The sequence below is a fragment of the Metopolophium dirhodum genome, chromosome 4 (assembly GCF_019925205.1).
Source record: "Metopolophium dirhodum isolate CAU chromosome 4, ASM1992520v1, whole genome shotgun sequence".
NCBI lineage: Eukaryota > Metazoa > Arthropoda > Insecta > Hemiptera > Aphididae > Metopolophium > Metopolophium dirhodum.
Window position 1 is genome coordinate 24555669 of NC_083563.1, and position 14892 is coordinate 24570560.

Sequence of the window (14892 nt, forward strand, 5' to 3'; positions counted from 1 at the left end):
GTGTACCAATGAAGACACGAAACAACAGATACAGCAAATCAAATTCCTTGGATTTTTCTTTTCTTTTCCAAATTAGTGGGTACAGTTATATCATGCACTTGTGATAAGGGTGGCGGTGCTTCAACTATTTTACTTAATCACAATCTCTTAAGTGCGCACTAATCCGTGCTACAATGTGAGGACTATTTACATTTTTAATAGAAAATATTAAATGATATTATGTTGATACTGACATTACAAATACTTTATTTTGTTTTAGATTCTGAGAGTGATGTGTTTTTAAAATGTTAACGAAGGATTGAAAATGTAAAACAATGTTTCTCACAAATAGTTTATATTGTAACCGCAATAACTGTAAAAAATATCCTAACACAATTTTTATATGACATTTTAAGTTCAGATTTAAATGCAATTAGATATTTAAACGAAGAATAACGATGTTAGTATTATTTCTTTGTAATTAAAAAACATTATTCGAGGGGACTTATAAAATTAAAATTTTTACTATATTAAATAGGTATGCAATGAATAATATTTTTAAAATATTTAGATTAATTTAAAATTTAAGCTATTAAATATTAAGTAGATATTTGTACTATGGACCTATTCACACTATTCTACAGGAGGTGTTATTGTCTACACAATTATTAACAATAATATAATATGATAAAAATGTTTAAATATAGACTATTATAATAATTAAATATGAATTAATACAATAAATGCTATGTTTTAGCCAAAAATTAAACTAACCTTCGGTAATACTAAACCATTACCAAAATTGGTTACTTTAATAGCCACAACACGGTATAACTATAAACTACCTATAGGTACAAATTTTGCTAGAAAAACGTCGTATGACCTATTTTTTCAGCTATTTAAATTTTACATTGGTAGAGTAGGTGACGTTGATATTGATTTGTTGGGATGGTTTATGACTAAAACTTGAAAGTAATAACTAATAAAGATAGTAACTTTAACTTCCTTATTATATTTTAAAAATAAAAATAATAATATTAATTCGGGGCCTCAAAATAAATCCCTGAACACGGGGCCCAAGAGTTTACAGGTAGGTACTGCAAACAAATAAATATGAATTTCAACAATTTATTGTATAAACACCAAATTATATTGGTGACTGATGTAGGTATTTGTGATTTTGTGAAGTATAATATGATTAAAATTCTGTAGTATAATAGTATTTTTAAGTTAGAGACAGTCAAATTTACTTTTCTTTACGTTATTTTATTAAAATATATAATATTATACTATAGGTACCTAATACCTATAGATAATTTGAAAATAAATTTAACACTTCAATTTCTGCATACTTTTACTAATATTATATTATTATAAATATGTTCGACATTATTTTTTTTTTTACTATTACACACTTTTTGTGTTGCTATTGAAAAGCAGAATAGTATTTTCACCTATAGGCATACTTATCATAACAATTTATCGCCATTAATTCCACGTGAGACCCGGAACATTCACAATTTAAATGAAATCTGCTAACGTGCCGAAATCAAGTCACGCATTTATATGAACGATACACGATTTTTGTTTTCGTGTATAAGTACAAGTCTGGTAGACTTATATCACGCTCGACACGTTCTAAACTTCTAACCCGACACGCTTTATATTTGTAGAATTTTAGAAAAAAAATTGGGAGCGTCTCCTAGCTGTTACAGTTCCAATAATATAATCACTATTCAGTATTCACCAATTAATTATTATAACAAAATCTTAATAATATTTCATTGATATTATATTTTCCCGACACGCTTAACAACGTACATTATCGAGTAAGAGTGGTAAAAATAGTTTATTATTTTCGTCCAAAAGCCACTTTCTTAAGTCGTTGAAAAGTATTACCTACCTACTACACTCGTCGGACGATGCAGAAATAACATACTTGGCCGAGTAGATGGGAAATATTGTTTTGACACGTGTCACGAGGCGCACTGGGTCAATTTTTTATTTTTTCCGGCCAAAAATTCATGTCCCAAAATAAACATTACGACCATTCCAACTATGGGAAATGACTAATGCGTTTCACCTGAATACCTCGTTTAACCTACTACTACAACTAGTCAGCTGCCGGGAAATAATATTAATTACAATATTGCAATGCACCGCGGTTAGTGTTGAATTGGTTTACAACGATAAAATAAATGTAGGTACCTATAATAGGTATTTACAAATTTTGATCATTATTATTCGTCGACGCGACTGTTGCCCGATATTATTTTCGCAATCTGTTTAACGAAATCACGTCGGATAAACATTAAATATTTATGAAATATATTTAATTATATGTTCATATTCATAATTGGAGATACTCGAACCAAGCAATTTTGCACACTACAATCTTGGGACTATCGTTAGTTCATATAATACGTCATATTATTACCTATTGTAAATTGAGTAAATGCTATTTTCGAATCGACACAGTTATACAGGTAATTACATATTTTGATGTAGTCTATAATATGTTAAAACACAAACATAGGTTTTGGATTTTTTACACGAAAGTTCTTATACTAATAGGAAAATTGGTTCCCAAAAAATAACAAAAAACATATACAATACAATAGGTACTCAAGTACAAATATATTTATTATTATGACATTGTTCAGAAACGATACATAGTTGTTAAGAATTATACACTGGAAATGTTGGAATTTATGTTAATAGTAATCATGATATTATTTAAATAGGTATTTTTCTTGCAACGAATTATAGTATATTACAATATATAGTATAAAGTTATTTGAAAAATTGTAAAATGATATCTGTTGAAACGAATATTTTATAGTTATGCAGAAAATTTTTAACAGGTTAAATATATATAGTTTTTTTTAGGATAAATGTACAATTAGAAAATATGTCATAGTGAAAGCGATTTAAAAGAATGTCAACACTTTAAAGGTCAAAATTTCGATAGGTTTCCAACATTTCCATACTTAATGAAAAATATTTAAGTGAACACTCCAAGTTCGCAACATCATAACATTCTTCCTTTACCCATTAAATCAAAATGAAAATTACAAAATATAGTTTTATGGTATACAATAAATGTTATAATTCGCTGAATCCCTAGAACAATATCTGCCAAGTAATAAATAAAAAATAAATAACAAAACAAAAAAAAAAAAAATATATATAATCACAGAAAGAGTAGGGGTTTAGCTACTGAAAAAATATATTTGCCTATTGTGAATTCGTAAAATGAAATTTTTGAGCGTGCGTTTGCGCCTATATTGTATGACTGCGTGAAAATTTACATTTTTTCGCTTTCCCCCGTCTTCATTACGAACCACAGTTGTCCAAATAACATGCACGAGTATAATATAATGTCACAAGCAATATTGCTATACTATTACATTTTTTTTTTTTTTTTAATCAATAAATATCATAATATATATATAAAAAGGAACTATGTGACATTTATTTATACCGTATAATACCAGGTATTTATATAGAAAAGTCATTGTTTTTATAATACAAATTGTAAAGTTTTATATATACTTATAAATACAAACATAGGTACAAACATATATATATATAATAATAATAATATAGCTCTGAAAAATAATTTTGAATCGCGAGGACGTGATCGTCTCACGAACAACATAGCTGAAGATACAACAGCTCGTTCTTGTTTTTTGGTTTATGCATTTTTGGATTATTATGTTTTACATATAGAAATAAAAACGTGTGTATATCCGGTTGCGTGTTATTGTATCACACAACACCTGCATTTTGGTTTTTTCTTCAATATTACGTGTTCCACTTGGGAAGGCTCGTTTCCATTTATCACAGTTCCTATGTACGAAACAAAAAAAACATAATTATTTTACCAATTATAGATCAAAATCACCAGAAAATATTTGTACCACTGTTGTATGTGGTTTGTTCACTTGAATTAAGGTTGTCTACCGTGATAATAATACATTTTTTTTATCGTAATCTCAAGTATTTATAGTAGGTAACTATCGATGTTTCGCATGTAGTCGGTTACCAATAAACGTATGGTAAATGCGACTCAGATATAAATTTGCGTATTATCAAACAACTGTAGGTAGTTATGTAAGTAAGGTACTTAACATTAGGCTTAACTTAAACTTGTACGCTATAATTTATAAAGGTACCAGCAGTGCTATTGACAAGACATATCGTTGAGAATATTTAAACAATCAATGCATGTAAAAAATTCATTAATACCGAATAACAATCATCAGATTTCCATTTACAAGTTTATCTTTCAACGTATTCAAGACGCGTAATGAGTCGATATACATATTACCAGACAAAGAATGTTAACTGTATACGAGTTGTCGGATAATTCAGAAATGGTGATTATATGGTTTGAGTAATTGTATCGATTGCATTGCAGTAAAGGAAACATCTATAGACATTTACATGTAGGAGGTATTACACCTGTACGTTTTGCATTGTCAGATTTTAAAATATCTATTATTAGCCTAACCGGATCGCCGTCGTCGTTCTAGAACAGTCAGTCTAAAAAAAGGTCGCCGGGTATGTAATTACCTCGTTGGACTTCCACGTTGGGTGGCACCGCGTTCTTTTCGTTGCACGTCCCGTTGGCCTTTGTCGGCGTGGACGTCACCGGTTGTTGCTGGTCGTGTAGTTTAACGTCCGCTCCGCTGTGGTCGGCGGGCAACAGCGGCGACGTAGCGCTCGTGGGCGTCGGCGTGATCGGTTTGCCTTCTTTAATCAGTTCGACTATCTGGTCGGCTTCCTTGGACAGGTCGCCGTCGGGTCTGAAAGGATTATCCCAACCGTCCGAACTGAAACACGAGAATAAAAAATGCAATTCAATTAATACACGTGCGTGTCGAGAGACGGCGATACAAGAGGAGCGAATATATAATAATAATAATAATAATATGGAAACGGTGAGAAAATATATTTTTTCCTACGACCGACGCGGGTCGCGCGGGACAGATAATAATATAATAATATATAAGAGAGAACGCGTCGAGTCGATCCCAGGCTGCTGCAGGAATTCCATCAGCGATGACACTATGCCAGCCGGTGCATTATAAAGAGGTGCACGACAGGAAGCAGAGGGAACCTGTGCACCAGGTTCACGGACCATTGCCGGCTCACCGAACCGTGATCATGGTTGTCCATGAAAAATCTCACATACGATGGCTGACAATGATGATGATCATCGACACTATATATACAATAATATAATATACGGCCGGTTTGTAATAATTAGGTAGGTACTATCAAAACATTCGATTCGAAAATGCAATTTACCATTACAAACGACGAGCGAATTGGGTATTGTTGTTGGACTGCAAATAACACGACTCGTGGCGCAATATGCAATGTTATTATGCATTAATGCATTATAATAATTTATAGGTGTATGAGAGGATATTAAATTGCAGATATTGTAATACGATATCGTCGCTATCTCAATCATAAGAACCTACAACTGTCAGATCGTATTTTTGAAAGTAAAATAACATTTCCAAGCGAAAGAACGTAAAAATAACAAAATAGAAACATAAAATATATAATTATTTCATAGAATCAAAATTATTATCTTATCTTAATTTACTCTATTTGTTACTACTTTATGTATACTTCGCTGGTATGCATAATTTCAACAAGAACACTTAAACGTTCTAAACACATGTTCATATAAAAATATTTTACCATTACAAAATAAACGTAGTAAATTGCATTGTTATTTGTTACATAGCCTTTTAATTTAATTAAGCACATAAATATTTGGATGACATACGTTTTTAATAATCAGTTAGAGCCAACAAGGCTTGCAATATTTTAGAATTTGTGACATTTGTGTTTCATTAATAATAATAATATAGATATTAAATTTATAATTGAAATTAAAAATAAAACTAATGAAAACGATAGAAATAAAACAGTATATAATTTAATCACGAAACAAAATTTTACATAAATTAAATTAGCTGTTATGAAATTTTCTCAGTGATTTGGAACGCAACAAAATGTCATGCTATTGTTAAGTCACAAAATATTAGTACGAGCTGCAAAGTCTGCCAGCCGTAATTCATCCATCAGCCTATACTCGTAAAACTTTGGGATAATTTCGTCGGCTTGAAGGCTGACCTTTAAAAAGGTGTGGTCGTTGTTTGGCATTCAAAATAATGTACAGCGATTTCGGACAGCAAAAGGTCTCGCCCACGTCTAATTGTCATCAATCATCATGTAAAACACTCGAAATAAGAAAAAAAAAATCTGTCAGTCTTAAACTGACACGGATATTATAATGGATGCATGGATGATATGGATATCGCATATAGTTCTATTGTATAAGTGGACGACAAAATATTGATTTTAAAAATCAGCCATATGAAAACGGCTACAGCCACAGGCTAAAAGAGTTTTCAAAACATAAGCTCAAACGAACACAAACGATTGGACGTTTTCCAAAACCTCAAATAAATCGATTTACAAAAGAATTCATGAACAATTTAAAGACTGATTTGTTACCCATATTAGTCTTACTCGTGCGTATGGTCGTCAAATGTTGGTTTTATTTTGTTCGCACGATAACCCTGAATCTATATTTAATTCACCTAGACACCCCAAGTATCGAGCACGATAACACACGAGTAGCAGCATATTATAATAATATAATAGTAATAATATAGTATATTACACTACATAGTCACACACAAACGAACGTCACATTCGTAAATAATAACACATCATACCTAATAATATATACGATAGATAGGTAGGTGTAGGTAACAATATTTATAATAATAATAAGACATTCTAGTTTGTGAGAAAACACGGAAAAAAGTAATTGCAGTTGTCTCCGTTTTGAACGTTTTGACAGTCATTGTCGGTTACACTCTGTATAATATCGCGGTATAGTGGTTAGTCGGTTTAATTTAACGTGACTTTCGGGGGGGGGGGGGGGGGGGGTGGTACACGAAACCAGAGTTCGAGTGAAACGCCGGTGGTGTAAGTGTAAAAAACTGTAACTAGGTATTCAAATTAGGTAATTGTATTTTTATCGACATCAGCGCGAGTGTCACAGATCGTAAAACTGGACAATGACAACATAATATTTATTTTTGTTATACTATTTGTTGTAACTTTGCAGTGTTAAAGTTGTGGATCGTTTAAATCTCGCGGCGTTCTCTTTGTGCTTATCGCAAAAACGAATTTACCCCATGGATATCAACACCGCCGCGTTTCGTTGCCGAAATCGTGAATTATTTAAGACGAATTCTCACTCCAAGTTCAACGGCGACAGCGTGCGCTTCTCCTCCAGGTACTTGTGCGAAGCGGTGGCCGACACGTAGTCCAACGTCGGGTCGTCCTTGGGCACCTTGACCACGTAGTACAGCACGCCGCCATGGGAAGCGGTCATACTTGTTGGCATGCCGTGGGTGAAGTTATTGTGTCGCTACTTTATCTGTTGTTGGTCGGCGATGGAGGGAACGCTGGCGCGAAAACGGCAAACCGGCGTGCGTCGCAGACACGGACTGACGAGGACTGAGGAGAGCCTCGGTCGGCGCGCGCGCGCGCGCTAGCGGTGGTCCCCTCCTCGCAATCGTCGTCGTTGTTAGGATACCGAGTCGAGGCGGCCAACAATCGATAGTATCGTTGTTGCACCGGCTTTCTCGCAACATCGATAACGAACGGTTATAGCCGACGACGGTGGCTCTATTTTTTTATTTACCACACCGAACGAACGATGTGCGCATGATTGCACATTCGGCGGCTGCTGCTATTGCCGTTTGTCGCCGCCCCCGCGACCGCCGCTGCAACGGATATCGATTGTTGTGGCGTGCTTGTGCGGTGTGTGTGTGTGTGTGTTTTATGTACACAATAGACGAGCAGGTGACGTAAGCGCTGTGCTATGATGGCGTCTCGGTGTCGGTATCACATAGTACCTATAGTTGTTGTAGCGGAGTGGAGTACGCCGAGGAGAGAGAGATAGACAACTGGCGAGGGGAGAGGACGTTTTTATAGTGTTGGGTAGTAAATATATTACAGGTGGGAAGTGTTATAACATTATGTTGTTTCCAGATTTTACGACGCGTATAATATTATGGGTAGGTGGGTAGGCCCAAAGGGTTGTGCGAGTGCGTTTTCAGATATGGTTTTGTAGACGAATAGGTATGATAATAATATGAAGTCGGTCACGAGAAAAGTTTTCCATAAACAATACATTCCTGACAGATCGTCATTGACACGTTGTATGAATAACAATAATAGTATTATGCGAGTTGTAGGTGTAGCTACTGCTACGTGATTGGAAGTTGGCGCGAGGACGGAACGACGAACAACCGTTTAATACCTTATCGATATCCAGGCCAATCCAATCCGGTGTCCAAAATAATTACAATACCAATAATTTTCTGTGCAACACTGCTAAATTTTAAAATTCCACATGTCCTACTGACCTATACCGCATAGGCATACGGGTACATTAATGAAGTCTCACTTTAACCACGGGTGGTATATTATGTACACCGTTCATTAGACAAATTGCTATAATTGTTAATTATCCAAACTAGTTGTATCGCTGTTTTTACTACGGCTGTATATATGAGACTGTTATATCATTCAAATACAAAAGGTACTCTTTCATTCATCTTCGTATTCAATTCATACTAAATTAATAACACGAACATTTTTATACCAGACATCAACAACTCTTTTTTTGCATATATTTGTCAATATATAAATACTATATGTATACAGCTCGTGTACATAAAATTACTAAAATTAGTTGCTACCTAAATAAAATACAAGAATGAAGACAAAACAAATTACAAGTAATTTAAATTGAATAATTTTTTAGCATAAAATATACATTTGCACGTATATTTGGAACCCTAAAATTGTTTTGGGGTTTTCGGAGCTTGTTTCGCTGTATATAAATAGATTCTATTGCATTTGAAAAACAACTTTGAAAGAGAATTTCTAAGTCAAAGAGTAATTTAAACACACAATAATTGTAGAGCACTATTAAAAGTTTGATTTCATTAAAGGCATGGTAGGTACAGCATGAAATTCATTTTTTTATCACTTATCCTTAGGTAATAATAATTTGAAAAATTAGTTCTCCTAAGTACCTATAAACCGACTCGACCAATTATCATTTATATCGCAATAAAACAATAAAAAAATCGTGTTATCGTGTTTTTTAAAAAATACAAAAATATCAATATTAAAACTAATTTTTTTTCTCCTAAAAATAAAGCATCAATGTCGCTGTCGTCAAAACAATTTTTGCAGTCATAATATATTGTTTTTTTCCGTCTAAATTATAATTAGCTGTGATATTACTACACTGGACTTCTGGCAAAACGAATCGTTGTTTGAGGTCGTAAAGAAATGTCCTCGACGGCAGACACTAAAAACGTATCAAAGCGTGTCTTTGCCGCGTCTAGGGCCTCGTATGTCATTACTTTAGAGTATAATATCAAGCATCGAGTTTAAAAATGGTTTGGCGAACACTTCTCAGTTCTCACGTATGTTATAGGTAAATAGTATTGGAGGCCCCTGGGAGGGTCGTTCAACCGTCTGGACAATGGTAGCTATTTTAAATTGGCCACGAATTCACTTGTTATATAAAAATAGTAATCGTTATAATAATAGATGATGGGATTTGCACAGGACTTCACGACGTATTGTCTTGTGCCGAAATAATAATGGCAGCCACACAATGATGATGTAATACGCGCTTAGAACGTTCGAAACACTCATGTAGTGGACCGGGCTCTAATACGCTCGCTTAAGATTAATCGTAATTCGTAACTTACCTAATCTGCGTTTGGACGTGGCCATTTGACCTTTGAAGTATAGGACTTGATGTGGTCATCGTGCTGTCGCCAAATATTTCCAACGATTTTGGCGGTGAAGGTAGCACACACGGTTTCTCGGATTCGAAAAAGCTCACCCGGACCTTCGTGGACGCAACAGTACTGAAAACATACAGAAAAACAATTGTACTCGTGGCTCGACGGTTTTCGACGACGAGCATAATATAATATTATGATGTTTGACCTATTTGCGTCTCTAATTATAACTCCAGGCGTGCGCGCTTCTCTCCAGATGACGTCCGGAGGAAATGCGAAAATAAACATGATTTAAAAAAAATTCAAATGGACGGTCTCCAAATTGGACCTCGTCCAAAACCCCACGAATGTGCCTCCAAGGTCTCCAGAGCAGAACGAAGCGGCGAATCGCTACCACATGGCCCTCGACAGCGGCGATCGCATCACATTTTATCGGACAACTTAATTACAAACCGCGTCCCGATATTCACACGAAAAATGTGATCCTAAACCTGTGGCGGACAATGTGACTGTCAAAATTTTATGTTCACCTTTTGTTAAACGAGTGCTCATTGTACGGTATAACTGTTAAGTCATACGGCGGCGTGGGCTGATCATAACTATTAATTGCGTATTTGTGTCGGGCGGACGGTTTAGGCGGTATAATCGTCGGAGCTCGCTGGTAGAGGTTAATTAACATACAGACAGAATAGAACAACGCGGGTCATATAAATATTGTACGGTAATAATAAACGCGAGGCTGGCTGTAGAGCACTAGGAATTTGACCTTGTCGACTGTTACGCGGTACGTGCCTCACGGCGGCGAGCACACACACAACGTGAAAAGTTGTAAAAACGATTCGATCACCTATATCCACATACGAAAACACGGCGGCCGTGTACGCAGCCGTGCTACGTTTACGCGCCAAAACTCGACCCAATTAAAAAATAATAATTCCCGTTTGGCGAGTTATCGCGGCGTCGGACCTTTTTATTCGTTCGGTCGTCGGTATAGGTAATAAAGGTAGATAAGGTTCGAGGTGAAAGTATGTTTCCATTTACGGGACTTTTGCTTTTCGCATATTGCTGATAATAATAATAATAATATGTGGGTAAGGTGGGTTAGCTCGGAAGGCTGTTAAATAACGGTCACTATATTATTATTATAGTTTGCGCGCAAACCGGTCGGACCGGCTTCCTAATGACATCATCAGCGTCATGGCGTCATCGACACTTTCGTAACCCCCCACATCAAAATGTCGTACACACTGCAGCAGTGGGGGAGTGGTGGTGTTCAAAACCCTCTCAAGACTTATTTGTTCACAATAATATAGAAACGTAAAAACGTATTAATCAAACATAATAAGTTATGGTTTTTTTTTTCAATACAACTCCCCTCCATTTCTCGCGACGCCGTTGTGTAACGGTCGCGCGCCACGGGAGTTCGGCGGCGGCGGCGGCGGTGGCTGCTCAAAGGGATCTTCCTCGCGCGGCGGAAACGTAAACAAACCGATACAAAACACAAACAATAACACACTCACCTATATGGTAGTCACGGGATTTCTCGGTGGCGCTATCCCGCGGTCGTCGTATCGATTCGCGCGGATCGTGGGCGTGACCGGACGAAAGCGCACACAAATAAAGACGCGCGCGATCTCAAATAATAATGTTTAACAACAATAATAATATGAAATATAAAAAAAAGCGCAACAGCGATAATGATGAAAAACGATCAAAGGTTCTTCGGCGCGCGTGGAAAATAAAAAAAACGATTTTTCTAAAAAAAGAAACGATCGCGGAGCGGAGATTATCCGGTGGAGACGACGACAATAGCCGAGTGCATCTGACGTACTATTGTTGTGGCCGTCGTCGCCGTCGGCTGTCGGCACAACTGCTGCACGGGAGTCGGTTATGAATGACGTACGCGCACCACGAAAAACGGATCGGCGTCACTGGAGCGAGTGTCGTGAGGGACGGGACCGGGTAGAGAACCAGAGGATTCGGCGGCAGCCACCGGCGCGCAGTGTTGCCACTCCGGCAGGCGCCGCACTATTCGACGGTGTCGGCCAATATTTGACTTTCCTTGTGTAATAATAGGTACACATTATTATTATTTATTTATAATAAATAATAATGTTAAATTCTCGAACGCGCGAAAAATCTTTTAAAGTGCACCAAATCGCTCACACCCAGTGTTTCGCACTGCTGCCCTGTTGCACTTTTTGCAGAGTGATGTACTGAAGTGCAATGGACGACGATTTCGATCGACCGAAACGCAACGAACTTATTGTTACTATTATTGTTTCTCCGTAACACTACATTGTTCTTACATACCGCTTTAAAGTTTTAACTTTTTGGTATAACATCTTTCAAGTTTTTCTATTATTAATATTTACTAGCATAAAAGGACATTTCTGGTATTATTAATGTTTGCCATTGCTTTTTTTCTCGGTTCAAACTAAAACACATCCGCTTACTACGTGGGTGATCCTCTCTAAATGGTACTAAATATAATATGGTAATGCACGAAGTTTTTCATGAAATATAAATGGATTTTAATTCTATCAGCTCAAATTTAAACATAATATAAACATAGGTACACTGATTATATTATAGTATAAAATATAAATTTAAAACAAAATTAATGATTTAAAAATGTTATGTAATTTAATATTGTACCTTAATATGAAGGATTCTAAATCAAACACTTAATCAAAATATTCAAGTTTAATAAATATATTATTTTTTTGTATAGTACACAATTGTATATAATATAAAAACAACATTTTCACCATAATGTTTGAAAACTGGCAAATCAACTAAACTTAAGAATGTTTAAATCATATTGTCAATAATATTAATAAAATGTATAATTCACCAATTTATTATATTAACAAGAAAATATAGAGAATAGGGAAAGAGGATAATATTATGTTGTTTGGTAAGATGGTCTTAACAGCATCATAATAATAATGGAAAATACCTAATAAAAAATTATATTAACATCAGTTATAAAAAAAAGTAATTATTTGGGTTATTATGTGTAGAACAAAATATACTCAAACGTTTTAATAACAGATTGCAAGTAAATGAGAGTATGGTAATGAGATTTTTAATATTTAGTAAGTAGGATGGATGGTCAGTTGCACGTTATATTATTTATGTCTATATACTCAACGCATGCACAAAACCAGCTCGATAAACAGTTTGTTTTTTTATTCACATTATTAAATTGCACCATCGATAAAATAACTTTAAATATTATAATATAGATAAATAATATGTAATTATTTATCACTATATATATTATGTACATGTTTGGCTTTGCAGATCATTTCAAAAACGTGCATTATATACTGAACCAAATGAATAAAAATTTAAAACATTATTTTTATAAATAATATTTTAATGAGCAATAAGGCTATGTATTTATACAGGTAATCATTTGTAATCATATTAATACATTTATTCAAGAGATGATTAGACCTCACAATTTCTCAAATCAATATATTACGTATATAATTGATATAATATCATTATCTTACCGTCATAAATTTAAATGCGAATTAGTATTGCAGTAATTGCAGTATTTATCATATTAGTATAGAATTTTATTAAGTTTAATTGTTCGCGTGTAAAGTGTAATTGAATGAAAAGCACGACAAAAAATAATTAAAATAAATTGAATATCATTAAATAATTGAAATTGTATTAACTAATGAAGGAGTGTTTAAATGTTGAATACATATTAAAGTAATAAAATATATATTTACTTTAGTACTTTACTCTTTTACAAGTTAAAACACATTACACAAGTTGCTATAAATTATTTATTATGTTTAACAAAACACTAAATGAATGTATGAAATACAAAGTTTCGAACAATAAGTCAATAAGAACAAACTAAACAATTTTAAGTAAAATAAATTTCGTGTTTTTGTTTAGATTTCCTCGTTTCCCGTTAAGTAAATGTACGTAAGTATTTAACGTAGTAATTATTATGACGTTTGAACCATACATATTCAATAAATTGTTTACGAATAATATTGATAAATGATAAATATTTGTTTCGCTGATTACCGTTGCCAAAATATTTTGATTCCCATTTACCATTAAATTAAGTCATTAATAAAACTTTTCCGACTACAGATATATTTCTGAGAATAAGAGTTTTTTTATAGACATGTTAAACATTAAAATTCTTTTCAGAGGGGAATAAAGCGATTATTGCTAAAATGTCCCTGGAGACGCTTAATATGTTCTAAGTATTTCCCCTAATTTTACAGTTTTTAGTGTTTTTACACGCATGAACAAAAAACGTTCTTATATAAACATTTTTCACTTTAGTCTATACGATTTGCACCGAATATGCCTTTATATTTAGATCCTTTTCAAAAGCCACTCCCCTTTTATTTTATTAAAATAATTTCAATACAGTAGAATACTGAGCTGTCGTAATTACCTCGGATTGCGTGATACACAATGATTAACGATGATTCCAGAATAATAAAATAATTTCGCAATATTTATGACATTTATGTAGAACAGATTTTAAATAACAACCAAAATTAAACTTACCCGTCAGAGTCGTCAATATCACTTATATCCAATGTCTCTTCTTGAACAGAAGGGCTATCGTATATCAGTGTTTCAACCATAGATCCTTTTGAACTGCCAAACGAAACTCTGAAAACCAAACGTAATAATATAATATAGTTTAAACTGCTTAGTGAAAACAATAGGTATTGATAACTGATCTCCGATTGTACAGCCTCGTCTGTTTTTGTTTACGTCATTCATTTTACGTAAACAAGACGTACTTATAACAATATTTTCTAAAGTAAACTGACGTTGGTGGAAAAATATTTATATAAATAAATAACAACAATAATAATAATAATAACATTAACCGGAGTACCCGGGCGTGGTTATTGTGACCGAATTTTCTTATCTGACCGGGTCACGGCGTTTCGTGATCAATAGTAATAATAATTATAATACACACGCAAAGGATGGCATAGGTACTCGACGAGGGACACACGAGTAGTTCGTCTTCCTA

General features: G+C 34.2%; 1 protein-coding gene across 2 annotated transcripts in view; it reads right to left on the minus strand.

Annotated features, from left to right (window-relative positions):
• Window positions 1-2587: 2587 nt before the first annotated feature.
• Window positions 2588-14892, minus strand: part of LOC132942481 (uncharacterized) — a 44623-nt gene continuing 32318 nt past the window's right edge. For both annotated transcript variants that reach the window (XM_061010900.1, XM_061010899.1), the window contains exons 3-6: window positions 14412-14519; window positions 9819-9980; window positions 4558-4817; window positions 2588-3831 (exon numbers count right to left, since the gene is read on the minus strand). In XM_061010900.1, the coding sequence (XP_060866883.1) occupies window positions 3743-3831; window positions 4558-4817; window positions 9819-9980; window positions 14412-14519 (619 nt within the window). In that variant the 3' untranslated portion in view covers window positions 2588-3742. The remainder of the gene's footprint in view (window positions 3832-4557; window positions 4818-9818; window positions 9981-14411; window positions 14520-14892) is intronic.